At 48.1% G+C, this 18,377-nt stretch overlaps 1 protein-coding gene across 3 annotated transcripts in view; it reads left to right on the top strand.

Moving 5' to 3' along the window:
* camsap1b (calmodulin regulated spectrin-associated protein 1b) overlaps nucleotides 1-17,922 on the top strand; it is a 44,385-nt gene extending 26,463 nt beyond the window's left edge. For all 3 annotated transcript variants that reach the window (XM_063195032.1, XM_063195030.1, XM_063195031.1), the window contains 13 exons: nucleotides 171-312; nucleotides 1,452-1,591; nucleotides 2,642-2,738; nucleotides 3,054-3,189; nucleotides 5,332-5,423; nucleotides 5,713-5,785; nucleotides 6,043-8,743; nucleotides 9,433-9,569; nucleotides 10,483-10,697; nucleotides 12,737-12,839; nucleotides 13,328-13,449; nucleotides 14,215-14,333; nucleotides 15,000-17,922. In XM_063195032.1, the coding sequence (XP_063051102.1) occupies nucleotides 171-312; nucleotides 1,452-1,591; nucleotides 2,642-2,738; nucleotides 3,054-3,189; nucleotides 5,332-5,423; nucleotides 5,713-5,785; nucleotides 6,043-8,743; nucleotides 9,433-9,569; nucleotides 10,483-10,697; nucleotides 12,737-12,839; nucleotides 13,328-13,449; nucleotides 14,215-14,333; nucleotides 15,000-15,308 (4,386 nt within the window). In that variant the 3' untranslated portion in view covers nucleotides 15,309-17,922. The remainder of the gene's footprint in view (nucleotides 1-170; nucleotides 313-1,451; nucleotides 1,592-2,641; nucleotides 2,739-3,053; nucleotides 3,190-5,331; nucleotides 5,424-5,712; nucleotides 5,786-6,042; nucleotides 8,744-9,432; nucleotides 9,570-10,482; nucleotides 10,698-12,736; nucleotides 12,840-13,327; nucleotides 13,450-14,214; nucleotides 14,334-14,999) is intronic.
* Nucleotides 17,923-18,377: the final 455 nt, after the last annotated feature.

The following is an 18,377-nucleotide window of genomic DNA, read 5'->3' as shown; positions in this document are numbered from 1 at the left end:
TGCCATCCATCTCGATCTGCCAGGCTCCCACTCCCGCTGTGCCACTCTGAGACGAGATGGCACTGGCTGAGCTCTGCTGTGCTGTGCTGTGCTGTGCTGTGCTGTGTTTGTATGCTGCTGTGCCACCCCCTGTGGTAACTGTGTGGTCTGTGTCGGGGGTGGGTGTGTAGGTGCGGTATCGACGGGACCACGGCTCGGGCCGCCAGACGCCCTACTTTCCCCTGGTGGAGGACCTGATGAGGGATGTGTGTGACGGGGCCGCCCTGCTCACCGTGGTGCACTACTACTGCCCCAACGTCATGAAGCTGGACGGTACACAAGCACCCATGCGCACACACACACACACACATTGCAGTCTCTCTCTCACACACACACACACACACATTTTCTTTCTTTCTTTCTCTCTCTCCCTCTCTCTCTCCCTCTCTCTCCCTTTCTCCCCCCCCTCTCTCTCCCTCTCTCTCCCCCCTCTCCCTCTCTCTCTCTCCCTCCCGCGCCCCCCCGCCCCCCCCCCCCCCTCTCTCTCTCTCTCTCTCTCTCTCTCTCTTCTCTCTCTCTCTCTCTCTCTCTCTCTCTCTCTCTCTCTCTCTCTCTCTCTCTCTCTCTCTCTCTCTCTCTCTCTCTCTCTCTCTCTCTCTCTCTCTCTCTCTCTCTCTCTCTCTCTCTCCCTCCACACAGCAGAATACAACCCAGCTCCCCTTTTGTTTTGATCTTCTTCCAAACAGTCTGTTTAAGTGCACCACTCTGGCTGGCGGGGCGGGTGCCATATTCCACTCTGCCGCCACACTGCACTAGTCCTCTCTGCATTTTGCCTGCCTGCTGCTCTTGTTGCATTAGATTAGACCCTGAGAGGACTGCTGAGGACTGAGCGCTAGCAGCAGCAGGGAGGGAGAGGCACTATGGGGTGTCATCTGCAGATTTGCATGGTGGGCCCGGCTGATGGCCGGCTACATCTGATTAGATTGTCACTGCCAAATCATGTCTGGGCCTGGCAGGCGCACAGAGCCCAGTACCGTAGCTGCTGAGATGAGGGCCAGTATTGTCTGACTACTGCCAGAGTTTTTCATTCAGAGGAATTCGGTTCCAGTTTTCCTGTGGTCCATTTATCCCTTTTTTCCCCTGTAGGCATAAGGTGTCGTGGAAGGAAATGAATAGCTATGATTGTGATGTCATTGTAAGTGTATAATCTGTACAGCTATGAATAGTCTCATGTCCTGCATCTGTGTTATTGAGGTCATGCCCGTGCAGTACCAACTACTTGCACGTAAGGTTCATTGTGAAGCACACTCTAATGTTTAAATGGTGTGAATTGTTCACTTTTGTAATGCGATAGGCCTCAAAAAGAGGGGAAAAAGACCTGCTTTCCTTGTTTTGATCTTGATTTTTGTCTCTCTTTCTTTTCGTCCCCGCTTTTCTTCCCTTTCAATGTTTGTGTCTTGGTGTAAAATCAGATATCTGCTTAAAGGAAGTGACCTCCATAGCCGACAGCCTGTATAATATCCAACTCCTGAGGGAGTTCTCCAGCGAGTACCTTAACAAAGGCTTCTACCTAACACTAGAGGACATGCTCTACGCACCGCTGGTGCTCAAAGTGAGTATCCCATCATCCCATCTCACCTAACCTTTGACCTCTTCTTGGGTTCCAGAACACTTATTACCAAGGAGCGTAGATAGGAAGAGGGCTTATTTTTTGGGTTCTAGTACAGCCTGCTGCCACTTCTGTTGAAATGAAACATTGGAACTGTAGATTCTGTATACTTCCCTTCTTATTGTATTACGGTAAATTCCGGAAGTATACAGAATCTTTGACATTACTGACATGTGAAGTGACCTTGGGTGTTTACAAAGCTGATGTACAGTATTATTATTGTTGTTGTTCTTGTATGTTGGTACACATGTGATTCCACTTTCCCTTTCCCAAGGTAGGTTGGCGCACATGTTAACTATGACATTTTCGTTAAGTTAAACAGCTCAGGTTATACAGTGTTCTTATCTAAATGTAGATATCATGTATGCTTTTTTCCGTAGAACTGCTCAGCTCTGGCCCAAAAGGCAAGCCCACTTTTAGCCTTTTCTGCGAGAATGCAATCTGGTTCCCCATGTATTTCCTGGTGTGAAAGCCCCTTTCCTATAAATGCTCTTTGCTTGCACTTCCTGTGGAGGGTCTTTGTCACAGCACGTGTACCTTATTCAGGGTTCCTTCCCAGTGGTCATGGAATTCCTGGAATATCATGGAAATTCAATACAGTTTTTTCCAGTTACGGAAACTTGGTGGATCTGCATTTTGCATGTAGAGTCAGGGAATATTATGGAATTGTGTTAGCAGTAGTGTAATAATAAGCCTTAGACTCTATATTTAGTCTAAAACACTTCCCACTCTAAAATGTGCATTGTGCAACATGTCTAGAATGCAAAAAACATGCCTGGTGACAGTTGGCTGAAAATGGTCATTTGAAAAACTTAATCACAAATTGATGACCAAAGATTTAAATGGGAGGTCATTAAAGTTCTTTATTATGGTCAGGGAAAGGCATGGAAAAGTCATGGGATTTTAAGTCTGGTTTGAAGTGGGATCCCTGCTTATTGTCCAGCATCGTCGTCACTGCAGAAGTTTAATTGATGTTGTTCATTTCATTTACAGCATAACGTCATGGTGTTCATCGCCGAACTCTTCTGGTGGTTCGAGATTGTGAAACCGGAGTTTGTTCAGCCAAGAGATATTCAAGAATCCAAAGATGGTGAGAGATGCTTTTTTTTTGCCTCATTTTGTCATCCAGAGTTTCTCTGTGGTGGCGTTGTATTTTTCTATGTAATAAAACAAACAGTGCATTTTGTTCAATTCAGATATTCTTATAGTAATTTAACAGAAATATTAGAAATATTTCAATATTTTAATTGTATTTTCACAGCAAGTGCTTAACCTTAAACTTAACCCATGATGTGGCTTAGTGTACTTTTACGTCTCTGTCTACTTGTGTGTTTCTTGTATCAATCTTTGGATGGGTCTACGTGTTGAGACTTTAATATCCTCTTCCTCATGTGTTCCCCTGCAGCGCGAGCTCTGGCTCATCCCAAGAGCACGCGGCCCGTCGTGCCCATCTCCAACGCCACCAAGCGCAGCTTCCTGGTCACGCCTGGCGTGGCCGACCCCGCACTTCCCTCCCCCAACACCGCCGACGCCTGTGCCAGGTAACTTGGACCCCGGTCCCCAGACCAGCCAAGCACACTCTCTCTTGTGACAGGCTGTTATGGCTCGATCTAATATCTCCCAATTTTTGCATCACCGACCTTATACTACGTGTAATGCAATGACATGGAAAAGGATATGTGAAATATTACTGTTTGGTTGCATGCTAGGTGTAGGAAGGAACATGAGCATTATCTTACCGACGAGGGGCTAGTCTTGTAGAGGTGACTAGCCCAATCCTTGGCTCTCGCAGCCCGCCAGCGCAAGCGGTTCGGTTTAGTTACTCATTTCAACATAAATGAGTAGGTCCACTTCTCGGCTCAGCACCGGTCTTCCACCAGAAATACAAGTAAGCTCCAAGTGCACCGGGAGCTACGTCGACCGCATGCCGACTCTCACCCGGCTGCTTCCGGTGTCACCATCAATCCACCACCTGGGGCCTCATGTACAAAACTTACTTACGCACAAAAATGCTCCGTAAGTAACTCTCCACAAACATTTTCAGATGTACCAATACTGACTTAGCATGAAAAAGTGCACGTTTACTAAATTTAATGTGAAATTGGACATACCACATGAATCAGCATGAACACCTGTTTGTGTTTGGAGTGATACATTTAAGATTTTCAGGCGCAAATTCATTTTTTGAGATATTCACTTACGGAAAGACTCAGTAAGAAATCTACAGAAGTCTTTGTACATGAGGCTCCTGTTCACCTGCCCTTTACTTATATGGGCAGTGTCAACCCCAAAACCAATGCCGTTTCCCCCTTGGGCTAAGTGAGGTGTCATGTGGAAGTGTTGTGTATATCCTACATGCACTGACCTTTCCCTGACCTCTCATATCGTAACACAGGCCCACTCACATCACACAGTGAATGCTGACCACAATTATGACTTTAACTACGCTAAATCCATTCTTCACTGGGGACACGCATTGCAGTTATCATGCTTGGTGTGATTGTGCAATGTACCCTGCAAGCTTGCATGCTCACTGTCAGTCAGTGTTTAGGTCTGGCTCAGGCTGGGATTAGACTCCTCCTCCTCTTTGAGGTTAAGATGGCTTTCTAAATGACTGATATCCTCAGATGGTTCTCTGTGGGAAGAATCAAATTGGTTTCATGGCGCTTCAGAGAGCCCTGCAAGAGTTAACTGATTTGTTTGTCTGATAGCACAACACCTCATTGGCTGAGCTGCTCAGGCAGGCCCTCTAGTGGAGCATAATGTAATGACATGATTGGTCTGATGGAGATTCTCAGTAATGCTATTATTGCATGCACTCCAAATCAATGTTCTTCTGGGAGTGAAGTGCATTAAGCCCTCTTAGCCTCTCCCTTTTAGACTTTTGTACTTATTCCTCATTCTTGGGGTGCTTGTAATTATTGTTATTGGCCAGAAACTAAGCAAGGCGGAAATGTGAATTTTATCCTTTTCTGCTGTTTAAAATGTACAGATCTTTGTGCCTGTATGAAGCTTTGTGCCTGTGTGCCTGTGTGCCTGTGTGCGTGCGTGTGTGTGTGTGTGCGTGTGCGTGCGTGCGTGCGTGCGTGCGTGCGCGCGCGTACGGGTTTTTTATTATTTGATTTATTTTCAGATGTTGTAAGGGAAATCAACATTCTCCAAGTCAACAATAACAAAAATATATCAATAGTAAAAAACCTACTTGACACACCTGAAGGATTGAGGAGAAATAGTGGGTAGAAGCATAGCTTATTGAACCCCATCCCTACATATCCAAAGCTGTCTGTGTTTTGATTGTGCTGTGAATGAAGAGGGAACACGGTGTCCCCTGGGGTTGGCTAGTATTGGCTGCTTCATTATGGAGTTGGACTACAGCCAAAACAGTCCAGAGTCAAGAAGAAGGCCCACAGGACATCAGTCAGTCACAATAGATCATAATGGCATAATATATGGTGGGGTTAGAGTTGTTGTCAGATATGTGGTATATGCTTGCTTCGCGTGCAGGTTTTCTTTGCCGGTGTACATTTATTGCATCTTGCGTGTGTGCGTGCATGTCTACGTTTAAGACCATCTGACTCACTAAACACACGGCCAACAATAAGGTGGGGACATATTCTTACTGTATGTCCTGAGCTCTTAGTAGTACAGTATAATAATGTGTCTGATTACTGTTTGTGTTGCAGTGCTAAAGGCAGCCCCAGCTTCAGCCTTCCACACCCCCTCCTCCCCCTCAGACAGAGGCAGCAGAAGCCCCAGCAGGGTGACGATATGCTGGGTAAGTTCCTCATATCCCCTCCCATTCACACACACTGTTGCAGCCTCTTCATGACCGCTGTGACGGACACTGGGCTCGATTATATTGCAGCAGCATGAATTACATGGCAACATTTTTTGGCAGGCTGCCACTGATTTTTTTATTATTATTATTTTTTGCAGACTGCCATAATTCTGTCTCATTTTGTCCATCATATAATATATGTAACCATGCCAGTGGCTGTTTCTAATGAGTGGAGACTTCCTTGAGTGTGTGTTTTGAGTGTGTTGTGTCTCCTCTGTCCCCACAGGGAGCCGTATTCGCTCCAACTCCTTCACACAGGACAGCCACAGAGGATCGAGCTGGGCAGAGAAAAGACAGAGGTATAATGAATTTGCCTCATGTAAATGTAGAAAAATAAAATAAAATGGGAAAAATGGTTTTACAGACCTTGAGACACGTTTAAGATTTTGCATTTCACAGAACAGTATTGCAATATGGGATTGCAATTTGGAATCTTTTCCATAGTACTGACGTAGGTTTCCAAATTGCATAGTTCATAGTAATAGCTCGTAGTAATACTCCGTGGCAATAGTCCGTCGTAATCATCATCTGTGTTTGTCCTCTCCCGCTGCCTCAGGCCGCTGTCCCAAATGAACCGCTTCCTGCTCCACACGTCCGCCACCGACAGCGACGTGGACCTGCACTCCGGCGACAGCGTGAGCCTGACCTGCTCCATCAGCGAGGACAGCCTGGCAGCCAGCACCACGCCCAAGCACCACGCGCACCTGCACAGCGTCTACGCCGCTCAGCTCCAGGCGGCCGGCCCTCGCCGCCTCAACGGCCACCACGCGCTGCTGGCCAACGTCAACATGCTGGACGATGACGATCAGCGGCTCGCCGTGTTGGCCGCCGCCAGCGGAGACGGCACTGTAGTGGCAGCCGCGGACGCCCAGGGCCACGGGCAGGGTGGCGCCCCCCCGGGGGTGCCCAGGACCAACTCCTGGATGAGGCAGGAGGAGAAGGCTCCGGCTCCAGCTCTGGCTGCCGCTGCTGCTGCTGCGTCGTCTGCGGACGAGGGGTTTTACCTGGAGCCCCTGATGCCCGCCGCCCTGAAGCCGGCCAAGGAGAAGTCCATCAACCTGAACAAGGAGGAGGAGTCGGGGGAGGTGCGGCGGAGCAGCTCCACGCGGAGGGTGGTGGGAGGTGGTGCTCCGGTAGAGCCACAGCATCAGACGTCCTCCTCCTACCCCAGGCGGAGACCCAACCACAGCCTTAACCGGACCTTCACCCCCAACGCCAGTGCCGAGTTTGTGGCCCAGTCGCAAGTAGTGGACGCTAATGGCACTGCTGCTCAAGCCGCCTCCTCCGAGTCCCATCCCCCTCCTGCATCCCAGCTGGCCCCCAGCCAAGCCTTCAAGCCTCTGGCTGCCAGCAGTGCGGATCTCTCCCCTGTTGCTGCTGCTGCTGCTGCTGCCGACCGCTCCCCCGGCTTCTTCCTGCACTCGTCTGGACACGATGACAAACTACAGCAGCAGCCGCAGCAGCAGGCTTGGGAGACGGAGCAGTCGGACACGGACACGGTGGAGGGCGTGCGGGATTGCGATCTGGAGTTTGAGAAGGACGAGCTGTACGACCACGGCGGGGACAAGCCGTGCCCCGACGAGGACGAGGACGACTTTGAGGACTTTGAGGAGCAGGAGTCGGCCAAGCTGCGCGAGGACATGAGCGTCAAAGAGCACGAGGACAAGGACAAAGACGGCGGCGGTAACAACGGCGGCAGCAGTCGCTGCTCCAGCCCCGGCCTCAGCAGCGTGCACTCGGCGGCCAGCAGCGTGGCCAGCGGCAGCGTGCGCATGACCAGCTTCGCCGAGCGCAAGCTGCACCACGCCAGCCAGCAGCAGGGCCGCTTCGGCAGCAACCAGGACCTGATGTCGGCCACCAGCTCGCAGCGCACCACGCCCGACGGCTCGGAGAACAGCTACTCCATGGCCAGCGTCACCTCGTGGCGGAGCAAGCGCGACCAGAGCCCCGGGACGGGCACGGCCACGCCGCTCGGAGGGAAGGACTCGGCCAACGTGCTGCAGTCGGAGCTGGTGCAGCTGCGCATGCAGCTGGAGGAGAAGCGGCGCGCCATCGAGACGCAGAAGCGCAAGATGGAGGTGCTGTCGGCACGCCAACGCCTCAAGCTGGGCAAGGTGGCCTTCCTGCACATCGTCAAGAGCAAGGGGAAGAGCGACACGCTGCCGCAGCCAATCAAGTCGGACTACCCGTCGGACAAATCGGCAGCCAAGGAGAAGGAAGCGACCGCGTCCAAGGACGACGCCTTTGTGGATGCGCTCCGTGCTAAGGAGACGATGGCGGGCAGAGAGCAGGAGAAGGACGAAAAGGGAACGCTGGAGTTTGTCGGCACCACCACCACCACCACCACCACCAGCAGTAGCAGCACGCCCGTCTCCCCCCTCATCGAGTCCAAGGGCCTGCCCGGAAGCCTGGAGGAGGAGCTGGACCTGAACGAGTGCAACCGCTCCATCGAGCTGCTGAACGAGGCCATCGGCAGCATCCAGCAGCAGATGATGCAGCTGTCGCTCCAGCAGGAGCTGCTGATGAAGCAGAACATCATGTCTCCGCCCACGCCCACGCCTCAGTCTCCCCTGGTGGAGCAGCAGAGTGGCGACGGTGGCGCCGCCCCCGCCACAGCCGAGGGCAAGTACCCCCAGGCCCAGGCCATGCACTTTGAGAGCCTGCCGGGTCCCGCCGGCTCCGGTGGTGGGGGAGGGACGGTCAGGAAGCCGCCCAAGCTCAGCTCCTCCTCCAGGGCCGGCCGCTCCAAGCCCTCGGAGCTGAAGCTGGCCAAGGAGCACGCGGCCAAGCAGCAGCAGGGGGGCAGCAGAGGACACACGCCCACCTCCACCACCACCTCGCACAGGGTGGCCAGCCCCGGGGGCAGGACCCCCAGAGCGGAGGCCGACGAGGTCAGCCTGCAGGACGCCGGGAACATGAGGAGCTCCTCCACTCCCTTCCAGCTTCACGAGGAGGCCAACCTCCGCAAGGCCGCCTCCAAGTTCCCCGTCCACGTGGCCTTCGACAAGGCCGCCGCCGCCGCCGCCGCCGCAGCTCAGCCTGGAAGGACGGCGTCTCCGGACCTGGGCGCTGGCTCGGACAGCGAGCTGAGGGACGAGGACGAGGAGGACTCGCGGAACCGGGCCAACCTGATCGAGGTGGACATGTCCGATGTGACCGGGGAGGTGGAGGAAAGCGGAGGCGGAGGCAGCATGCTGGACATCACTGGGGACGCAGCCGACGGCGAGACGAAATCAGCCATGGGCTTCTTCTTCAAGGTTGGTGCTGGTGGTGGGATCACCAAAGATTTTCTTAAATCTGACGTTTAGAACATCTCCGGTTCCACTCTGCAGGTTTTTAATTTACTCTGATGTCAAAACTCCCCAGAATTATATCCATTAATTCCACTTGATTTGAGACCCTGTTGGAGCGCAGCATATATTTTCACCTGCCTAAAGTGCATTAGCTTCATTTTCACTTCAGTGAAGTAAAAAGTACATGGAGGCCTCTGGGATTAACCTCAAGGCAGGATTTTGCACTTTCAGAAGTTTTTTTTTTCTTCTCGCTCTCTCACTCTCACTCACTCTCTTAGCTGAAATAAACTGCAGTCCTCTATTCTATACAGAAAGGCAGCAGGGTCCAAATGGTCTGAGAGTTGTTCTTGAATAGTAGTTGCATGTGGGTGGGAAAGACGGGGCTAAATAACTAATGCTCTCCTTATCCTGCACCCTGTGTCTCATGGCCAAAGTGCACCTGAGCAAGGCATCTAACCCTGGCCACCTTGCTCCAGGAACACTGTCCCTGTCTCCCTAAAATAACCATCACACCTTTTGGTTGAAAGCCTCAGCTGAGTGTAATGTGATGTCATCTCCTGGCTATGTACTTTGTGCACTAAAGTAGAACTGTGTGTGTGCGTGCTTGTGTTTGTGTTTTTTTCCCCCCTCCATTTCTGTGTGTGTGTGCGCAGGATGAGCAGAAGGCGGAGGACGAGCTGGCCAAGAAGCGAGCGGCGTTCCTCCTGAAGCAGCAGAGGAAGGCGGAGGAGGCCCGGATCAGGAAGCTGCTACTGGAGCACGAGACCGAACAGAAGAGGGATGAAGCCAGGTGCACACCTACACTCACATCACACATCACTCATGCACACTTGGGTTTCCCCTTGTATGTCCTGCATACCATGCCACTTTCATGACACTTTCACCAGACTTCTAAGGTGTTAGTGTGTGTGTGATTGGATTTATGGAAATTGCCTGGACGTTGCAAGGAGCTATCATCAGGGTGGCCGCGGGTCCTTAAAAAGTCTTAAAAAGTCTTAAATTTCATTTTCGCCATATAAGGCCTTGAAAAGTCTTATTTTGTCTTGAATTTTCAACCCAAATGTCTTAAATTTGTGGAGCTTAATTTAGGGAGGAATAATTATGTCAGCCATGTGATGAACTTCGCGACGGAAATCGGGAGTTGTAGCCATGTAGTGTAATTTAGAACGCATTATTGAATTTTATTTAGTGTAAAGTTTCATTGTGTATAGTTTTGTGTTTTCAAACGGCTACATTAATGTAAATAACCAATTGGTTTTGGTGCTTCATTTGAACCTGTGTATGATCTTGCGAGTTGGTCCTAATTTCATTTGGAAAATGGTATTGAAAAGTCTTAAAATGTCTTAATTTTGACTTGCTAAAACCTGTAAACACCGCGAGTTGGTCTTAATTTTATTTGGAAAATGGTATTGAAAAGTCTTAAAATGTCTTAATTTTGACTTGGTCAAACCTGTAGACACCCTGCTCATAGTATGTCAAGAAAACATGGTACACATTGAGTGACTCCTATTTTACTTTACTGTATATGCATTCAAAAATAGATTGAGGAACTGAATTTTGATGTGGAACTGCACCCATTTCCATTTGCTACAGTAATAATAGCAGTGTGAGTTTGGGCATATGGGCATGTTCAAGTTGTGTTGTGAAATAAACTTAACTAATGCAATGCTAACTACGTTTGTTGTGCCGGGTGGGGTCACCAGGCGCAAGGCGGACGCGGACCGCGTGCGTAAGGAGGAGGAGAAGATGCGTCGGGAGCTGATCAAGCAGGAGTACCTGCGCAGGAAGCAGCAGGAGATGTTTGAGGAGCAGGGCCAGGCCAAGCCCAAACCCAAACCCAAGCCCAAGAAGCAGCGGCCCAAATCAGTCTTCCACGACGACTCGGTCACCGACCACTACGCCAAGTCCCCTCCTGCCAGTAAGCACTCCTGCATCTCTATGGTACCTCTTCAGGGCTGGTTTCAGAACGGCGCTGGTGCCAGTTCGCACATCACCCAGGGTGGATTCCAATATGAGGACTTCCGTCCTACCCTGCTTACTTGCCTGCTTGTGACCTCATGATGACAGAAAATGAATTCAATATCTTGCAAAAGCACAATTCTAATGTCATTTTCTCATTTGCAATTGGGATGGTGAATGAAAAACTGTCCCCCAAAAGTTGTGGCTAGGCTGACAGCTGGGAAACTGTATTGTTTTCTCCAGTGAGGCGGGGCAAGGAGGTGGGCCGAGGCCACAAGCACAAGTGGAGGACGGGAGTGTGCATATTGGAATACACTCCCAGTGTTAGTTTTACTGATGGGTAAACCTGATGACGTCTATGTTGTTGTTGGCATGGTTCACAAAGAAAAGAGAAAACATGAACATTGTGAACTAACTTTACGATTCCTGAATGTTCTGATTCTTAGTGTGAACACATCAGTCAGTTCATGATTAGATGCAGCCACCAGCTTGTGGGCAGTTCACTGTTGGCTTGAACACGTCTCATCTTCTGTATACACAGCATCATTGCCTTTTATTTATTTATGCCTTTCATTCCTTATTTCTTTCTCTCTCCTGCCTGTCCTCTTTCTTTTCTCTCCTCTGCCTCTTTTGTTTCCCTTCTGGTCTTTCTTTCTGTTTCTCTCTCTCCTGTTCCTTTTTGTTTTGTTTTTCTCGGTGCTTGTCCTGGCTGTGGAGCTGCACCAGAGGTGTAGAGGTGCAGCCTTCCTTAGTCATGTGAGGGCTGGGGTGCTGCTGACATGGAGAGCAGGGAGTTAGTTAGTTATTCATGATGAAATGCACACACTGAGCCGTAACCATGACAAAACTCTCAAAGCTCTGTGCTCCACTTGGTGGAGCTCCGTAAACATACATCTTGAGGGCACAACATTCAGTTATCCCGCACGGAGCTAAAAAGCCATGGCGGCGAAGGAAGCAAAACAAACAAGACAAATTGCAAAGCGCAAAGTCGATTAGTCGGGAAATAATTACGTAAGAGATAATGGAGCAGGAGTAGATTAGCCACAGGGCAGCCGAATCATGCTGACGCAGCAAAGGCAGAGAGAGTAGAGAGAGAGGTTCCATTGGCCCATTGTTTCTGGGTTCTATTATTGCAAGGGGGAGGGGGGGGAAATCCCCCTTAAGGCAGACCTAGGCAGACCTAAGGACTGTTCTATTCATTCTAGGAGCATTATGGCACGCCCCTTTAGGCAGACCGGAACCTGGTCACTTTAGGTGCCCCTAGAAACCTATTATGTTGGCATATCTCTATATACTTAAAGAATCTCTGGCAAAGGCGCCCGGGCCACTATCGACTAATTGGCAGCATAGTGGCGCTGCATAACAAGAGACCACTATACTATAGCACCTGCCTGCCAAAGGGCTGCCTGCAGGTGAAGAGGTCATGCAACACCATCCAAGTGCCATGTCAGAAAACTATACAAATTCATTTTGAAGGGTGCACTGTGTAGAATGGCTACTGCAACTATGCTGCTCAGCCAAACACTACTGCCTATGACCAAATGTGATCTTTTCATGAATATTTACTAAATAGTAAACCAAATATTTACTAGTATTACCAAAGTATAGTAAGTTTTGCAGCTAAAAATGTCTGGAAAATCAAAATGGCGGACCATGGAGAAGATCCTTTTTCCCCAGTCATAATGAATACTTAGAACTTGGTGGTGGTAAGTATTCATGAAAAAGGTAACATTTGTGAATGGGTTTGGTGAAGCATGAGATTAACCCTTGACCGTTGTTTTACCCAGTGCGATAGGAATGTTTGAGAGGATGAACACTCTGACTATCAGAGGGAAATTAAGGGGCCACAGAATGAGAATTGGAATCTCCCAGTTAGGGTCTCGAGTACATAACAGAACCCAATGGACCAATTAATACCATGACTAATCCTAATGTAAGGTTTTCAATGTTATTTCCAGTGTTGAGATTTTGTTTGTTTGTTTGTTTTCCCTTGTGCAGATGATAATCTGATCCATGCCCAGTCGGGGTCCAGCCTGTCGCTGGCGTCCGTGGCAACCACTGGGGCTGACAGCGTCAACTCTGGCGGAGCCAGCTCTCACAGGTCAGTCAGTCTGCCTCATCACACATCACACATCGACATCTTTATTTTCAAAACTCATCAACAGCTACCTCCTTGGAGGGCCGCCCCTGGCCAGTCAAAAGGCACCAATTGATTACTAGCTACTAATTAGACACTCAGTCACATGGAGTCTAGACCACACATTGGCTTAATAGAGCCCCCTTCTCATGGCTAAATGCTGAACTTTTCTTGTTGCCATAAGAAAGCCCATAGAAGAAACGCCACTATATCACTATTATTACATTTTCCATGTTTACATGTTTTTCATTCAGAATTCAATAGTTCTGTGGAGCTTACATTGCACTTTCGTTTCATCATGTGTTTACATGATGAACGTGTTATGCGGAATTAAATGTCCCATGTCAATGAGGCTATTGACAACTGCTGACATAGTGACTAAGAAAATGTTTTGTAAGGCTGGTGTATTGTACTAACCGTTTGCTTTGTGTTGTGTATTGTGTCCCCTGCAGAGGTGAGTCAGTGGACTCCTTCCCAGGCCTCAGTCGAAACTCCAGTCGCGCCACAGAGAGGGACTGGGACAATGGCTCCACTGCCTCCTCCATCACCTCCACGTCCATGGCTGAGTACACAGGTAAGGGCTAAACAAACAACGCAGCTGGCCTCTGACCTTACTGTGCTGACCCGTTTGTGTGTCTGTGTAAAGATGGTCATTCATCTAGAGGTGCGTTTTGACAGTGTTGTTGCTAACTCTTAGCTATTTAATTGGTTGCCAATGAGAAGTTGCATTACAACCAGCTAAGTTGCTAACTGATTACCCACAATGCTTTTGAGGTCATCTGGGTGGAAAGATTTTAGTGGGGTGAGCAGGGGCCACATTGGGTTTAGAATATTGACCGAAGGGCCAGATGTCACAGGCAACTTGCCCATATCATATGTTAATAAGAAATGGTGTACGATAACGTAACTTGTCAGCTATGCCATTCCTGCACATTTTAATGAAAAGTATTTAGATGCAGCCTATACACTTGATTAATCTTAAATTCACAAGACCCCTGTTTTAGGAAGACATTTTAAGAATGTTGTTGGACTATATGAATTTGTATTTGTATTCTTCCTTGTAAAAGCTTGGCGGGCCACATGAAAGGGCTCAGTGGGCCGCATGTGGCCCCCGGGCCTGAGTTTCCCCGCCTCTGGCTTAGTAGAAATCAACTTCTCCTGTTGACCTTGTTGTGATGGACTGGTGAACTTTTGGCTGAGGTCTGGTTTCTGGTAACACTCTCTCTCTCTCTCTCTCTCTCTCTCTCTCTCTCTCTCTCTCTCTCTCTCTCTCTCTCTCTCTCTCTCTCTCTCTCTCTCTCTCTCTCTCTCTCTCTCTCAATCTTTCCTCTTGTAACAGGCCCAAAACTCTTCAAAGAACCAAGTTCGAAGTCCAACAAGCCAATTATTCACAACGCTATCGCCCACTGCTGTTTGGCCGGAAAGGTCAACGAACCACACAAGAACTCTATTCTGGAGGTGAGAGGGTTATCTAAAGTAAAGCTAAATGTTACAGGTGCCTCACGGTGCCATTGCCCAATAAACAATTTAGTATTTGCTCTTTTTGAAATGCAAGAGGTCACATGGAGTTGCACACGCATACACTGAATGTGAAGAAGTTCTCTGACCTCCATTGTAATGTGTGCAGTGACACAACTTTGTGGATTAGCTATGCTCTGCTTTTAATTACTGAAACAGTTTCATTACAGTACACATTCACCTACAAATTATTTGTTTGTTATCTCAAAAGAGGTGTTTTTTTGTTTACATTTGGTTTTTAACAACACATTGCACTTGTGCCCCGTGTATGAAATCCACTGTTCAAATAGACCTTTGCTTTGGCTTTTGAAATCAAACCATAATGCATTCAGCTGACCAGTCTTCTCTCCCTTTCTCATGGCCTCCCACCTCCATGTCCATCTTGGCCATCCTCATACTCCTGTTATTCCTCTCCTCCTTCCTCCTCCTCTCCCTCTCTCCCTCTTCCCTTCCTCTTCTTACTCCTCCTCTTCCCCCGATACTCCTCCTCCCCCTCCGCTCCTCTCTCCCCCACTTCCTCCTCCTCCTCTCCTCTCCTCTCCTCTCCTCTCCTCTCCTCTCCTCTCCTCTCCTCTCTCCCCTCCTCCTCCTCTCCTCCTCCTGCAGGAGTTGGAGAAGTGTGAGTCCAACCACCTGATGATCCTGTTCCGGGACGGCGGCTGCCAGTTCCGGGCGCTCTACTCCTACTTCCCCGACACGGAGGAGATCCAGAAGCTGACGGGCACGGGCCCCAAGAGCATCAGCAAGAAGATGATCGACAAGCTGTACAAGTACAGCTCGGACCGTAAGCAGTTCACCGTCATCCCCGCCAAGACCGTGTCGGTCAGCGTGGACGCCCTGACCATCCACAACCACCTGTGGCAGGTCAAGAGAGGCGGCGGCGGGGCAGGGGGAACCAAGCGGGCCGCCAAATGAAACCCCGGGCCCAGAACCGGACCGGAACCAGAATGGACTGAACTCCTAGAATTGTTCCTCGCATACTGTTGACGGTTGAGAGGGGACAAGAATGATGATGATGATGATGATGATGATGATGATGTTTGTTTGTTGATGCTTGTGAGAATGTCTGCACCTACTGGCTATATTATAAAGGGTTATATTTGTTTTTGTTATTTTTCGGTTTATTTTTATTATTTTGTCTGCTGCAGCTGATTGGCTTGCATGCCATGGAGGTGGTGATCATGTTTTTTTTTTTCTTTTGTGGCCACAGATGGTCACAGAGTTTTAGCTAAATCTTTTCCCCTCTGTCCACGTCAGTAGATTCCTCGTTACTTGAAGTATTTATTGTTTTCGGCACTAATGTGTGTTTGGTCTTGGCCACGCTCTGACCCCCCTCCGTGCCCCTGCGGACGCCCACTGCAGACACACACACACACACTAACATGGGGACAGTGGAGATGGGGCAACCAAACAGAGACACTATGGACCTGCTCCGCTCTTGCCTCCCTATAGGAAAGCAAACTGTGGATTTGTCTCTTCACTGTACAGTAATGCAGACAAAACACTGAAAACGACAAAACAAAACAAAAAAAGTGACTGCTCTTTTCCACCTGGACTTGTCTGCTACAGGATAGATAGATCTTCCAGGGGGCGGTGGGGCTGCAACACTCATAATCCTTTACTCGTCAAGAAAGAAGAAAACAATATGGTTTGGCGACTGGCTTCACTATCTTTCTCTTTCTAAATCTGTCTGTTTGCCTTTCTTTCTCCATCTTTCAGCTTCTCTCTCTCTCTCTCTCTCTCTCTGTGTCTCTCATACTCTCTCTCACTCTATATCTGTCTGTCTGCCTTTCTTTCTCTATCTCTGCTTTTCTCTCTTTCTCTCTCTCTCTCTCTCTCTCTCTCTCTCTCTCTCTCTCTCTCTGTCTGTCTGCCTTTCTTTCTCTATCTCTGCTTTTCTCTCTTTCTCTCTCTCTCTCTCTCTCTCTCTCTCTCTCTCTCTCTCTCTCTCTCTCTCTCTCTTGAATACATGCTGCTTGAATTAGTCCTGGGTGAGTCCAGGCATCAGTCCGTTGGCCCTCCTCCTGGTGACGCTCTTCTCTTCTCTTCTCTTCTCTTCTCTTCTCTTCTCTTCTCTTCTCTTCTCTTCTCTTCTCTTCTCTTATTTATCCAGTGCTTTAAGAAGCTTGTCAGCCGTAGCACAGCTGTATAAAGCTCTTTCTAGGCTCCGACAATAGGCCTTGGTACAAATGTCAGATGCTGTCTGTTTGTCTGTTTATTTGTTTGTTGGTTTGTTTGTTTGTTTTTCTGGGTTTGTATTTCCTTGGGTTGGATCTGATGTTAGATAGACATTAGTGTTATTTCACTGGACTCTGTCCTGTATAATGGTGCACTCCATCATCATGTCCTAGTGCTTTTATCATGCAATGTAAGCAGAAGTAATGTCAAAGCTCTTTCTCTGCTCCTCCTCTACTCCTCTCTTCCTCTCCTCCTTCTCTCTCCCTCCCACTCCCTCCACGGTCCCCGTCCCTCTCTCAGACTATCTCTCCCCCTCTCTCTCTCTGTCTCCCTCTCTGCCCATCTCTCCCTCCTGTCTTGAAAGGGCAGCATGCTCTATTACAAAGGAGTATGTGGCTATCAATCTGAATGACAGTACCCAATATATTCGTAATACTTTTAACTTTGCCATTGTTGTGAAGTTATTTCCTAGCACGTTAGAACATTCCGCAATTATGTCAATTACTGCTGCATCTATTATTTTTGTTTGTTCGTTTATTTTTTATTGTTTTTGTTTGTTTGTTTTGTTTTCCTTTGCTTTGTAGAAGCCACATGCCGGCCTCGATCAAACAGAAGTGTCGCACAAGCACTTTATAGACACGCTGGCAAAGTTACATGAGGGAGTTTATACTGCAAGCTCATAACCTATTATTTAGGACTGTGTCAAAACGATTTGGAGACTTTAGGTGTACTGTATAGGTACTGAACTATAGATGGTCTGTTCAGTCTGTCTGTGTTTGCTGGAGTAGTACCAAAACAGGTTAAGACACTCATCCACATATACGGAACATGACACACTTTGAATCTGTTAAAACTATTTTTGTTTGTTTCGTTTTGTTGTTTTTTGCCATTTTTGCAAACATATGGTTCTCCCAAATAGTTCTCGTACTGTCACAATTTCTGCACCGGGACGGAAGAAATGCCACAAAAATAGCAGAAGTTGTTGGTTTTTTGATAAATCTAACACTTAGATCGGTTCCTAACAAAACCAAACACTAGATAGGACGTAGTACTGACAACAGCTAGCTGAAGGCCCTCTACGTTACGGGCTCAAACTACTGGTTCCAAAAATGCTTTAGAAGAGACTTGATTTCAGATGTGTTGCTGCATTTTGTTTACTTTTTAAATAGGAGTTTTTGTATATTACTTGTTTTATACTCACTAAAAGATTGTATTGGAATTCATCACCATTTTTAATACTGTGCTTTTCATGCTTCCTCATTTTAAAGTTTTTTTTTCCCTTTATCATACCACTTATTTATTTTCAAAAAAGAGGCACTGAAAAATCAATAAATGGTCATCAGTAAAACCATTTTCACCTTTTTATTTGCTTTTTTTCTTTGCATGCTTTTAGGTTGCCATTCATGCTTATTTGCAGCTTTCAGCTTATTTTGTTGCGTTACTATTTGCATAGGCCTACCTTTACCTACATTTACGATGTGGTATTTATCATCTTTGCATTCGTAAAAGAGAACAGATGTCAACACCAATGGAATCAATCTTTCATTCATTACTGCTCCCCGGCTAAGAATGATCTAATAATAAATAATAGCTTGATGAATTGGATGTCATTTCACATTCTAGCTCTTGTTAATGCAAAGCCCATATCTGGTGGTGAGGGCCTGCAGGGCTTGGTGTTGTCATGCTCTTCATTGACCAACTGGAACACCATCCACCTTCACTTCAGTGGAGGCTGCTGCTGTATCCATGACGATAGAACTCACGACAAAACGTGTCCGGACAACCAGTGATAACATTCTCAGCGGG

The sequence above is a fragment of the Engraulis encrasicolus genome, chromosome 3, assembly GCF_034702125.1.
Source record: "Engraulis encrasicolus isolate BLACKSEA-1 chromosome 3, IST_EnEncr_1.0, whole genome shotgun sequence".
Taxonomy (NCBI): domain Eukaryota; kingdom Metazoa; phylum Chordata; class Actinopteri; order Clupeiformes; family Engraulidae; genus Engraulis; species Engraulis encrasicolus.
Note: the sequence above shows the minus strand (reverse complement) of the source record. Positions and strands in the feature narration are given on the sequence as shown.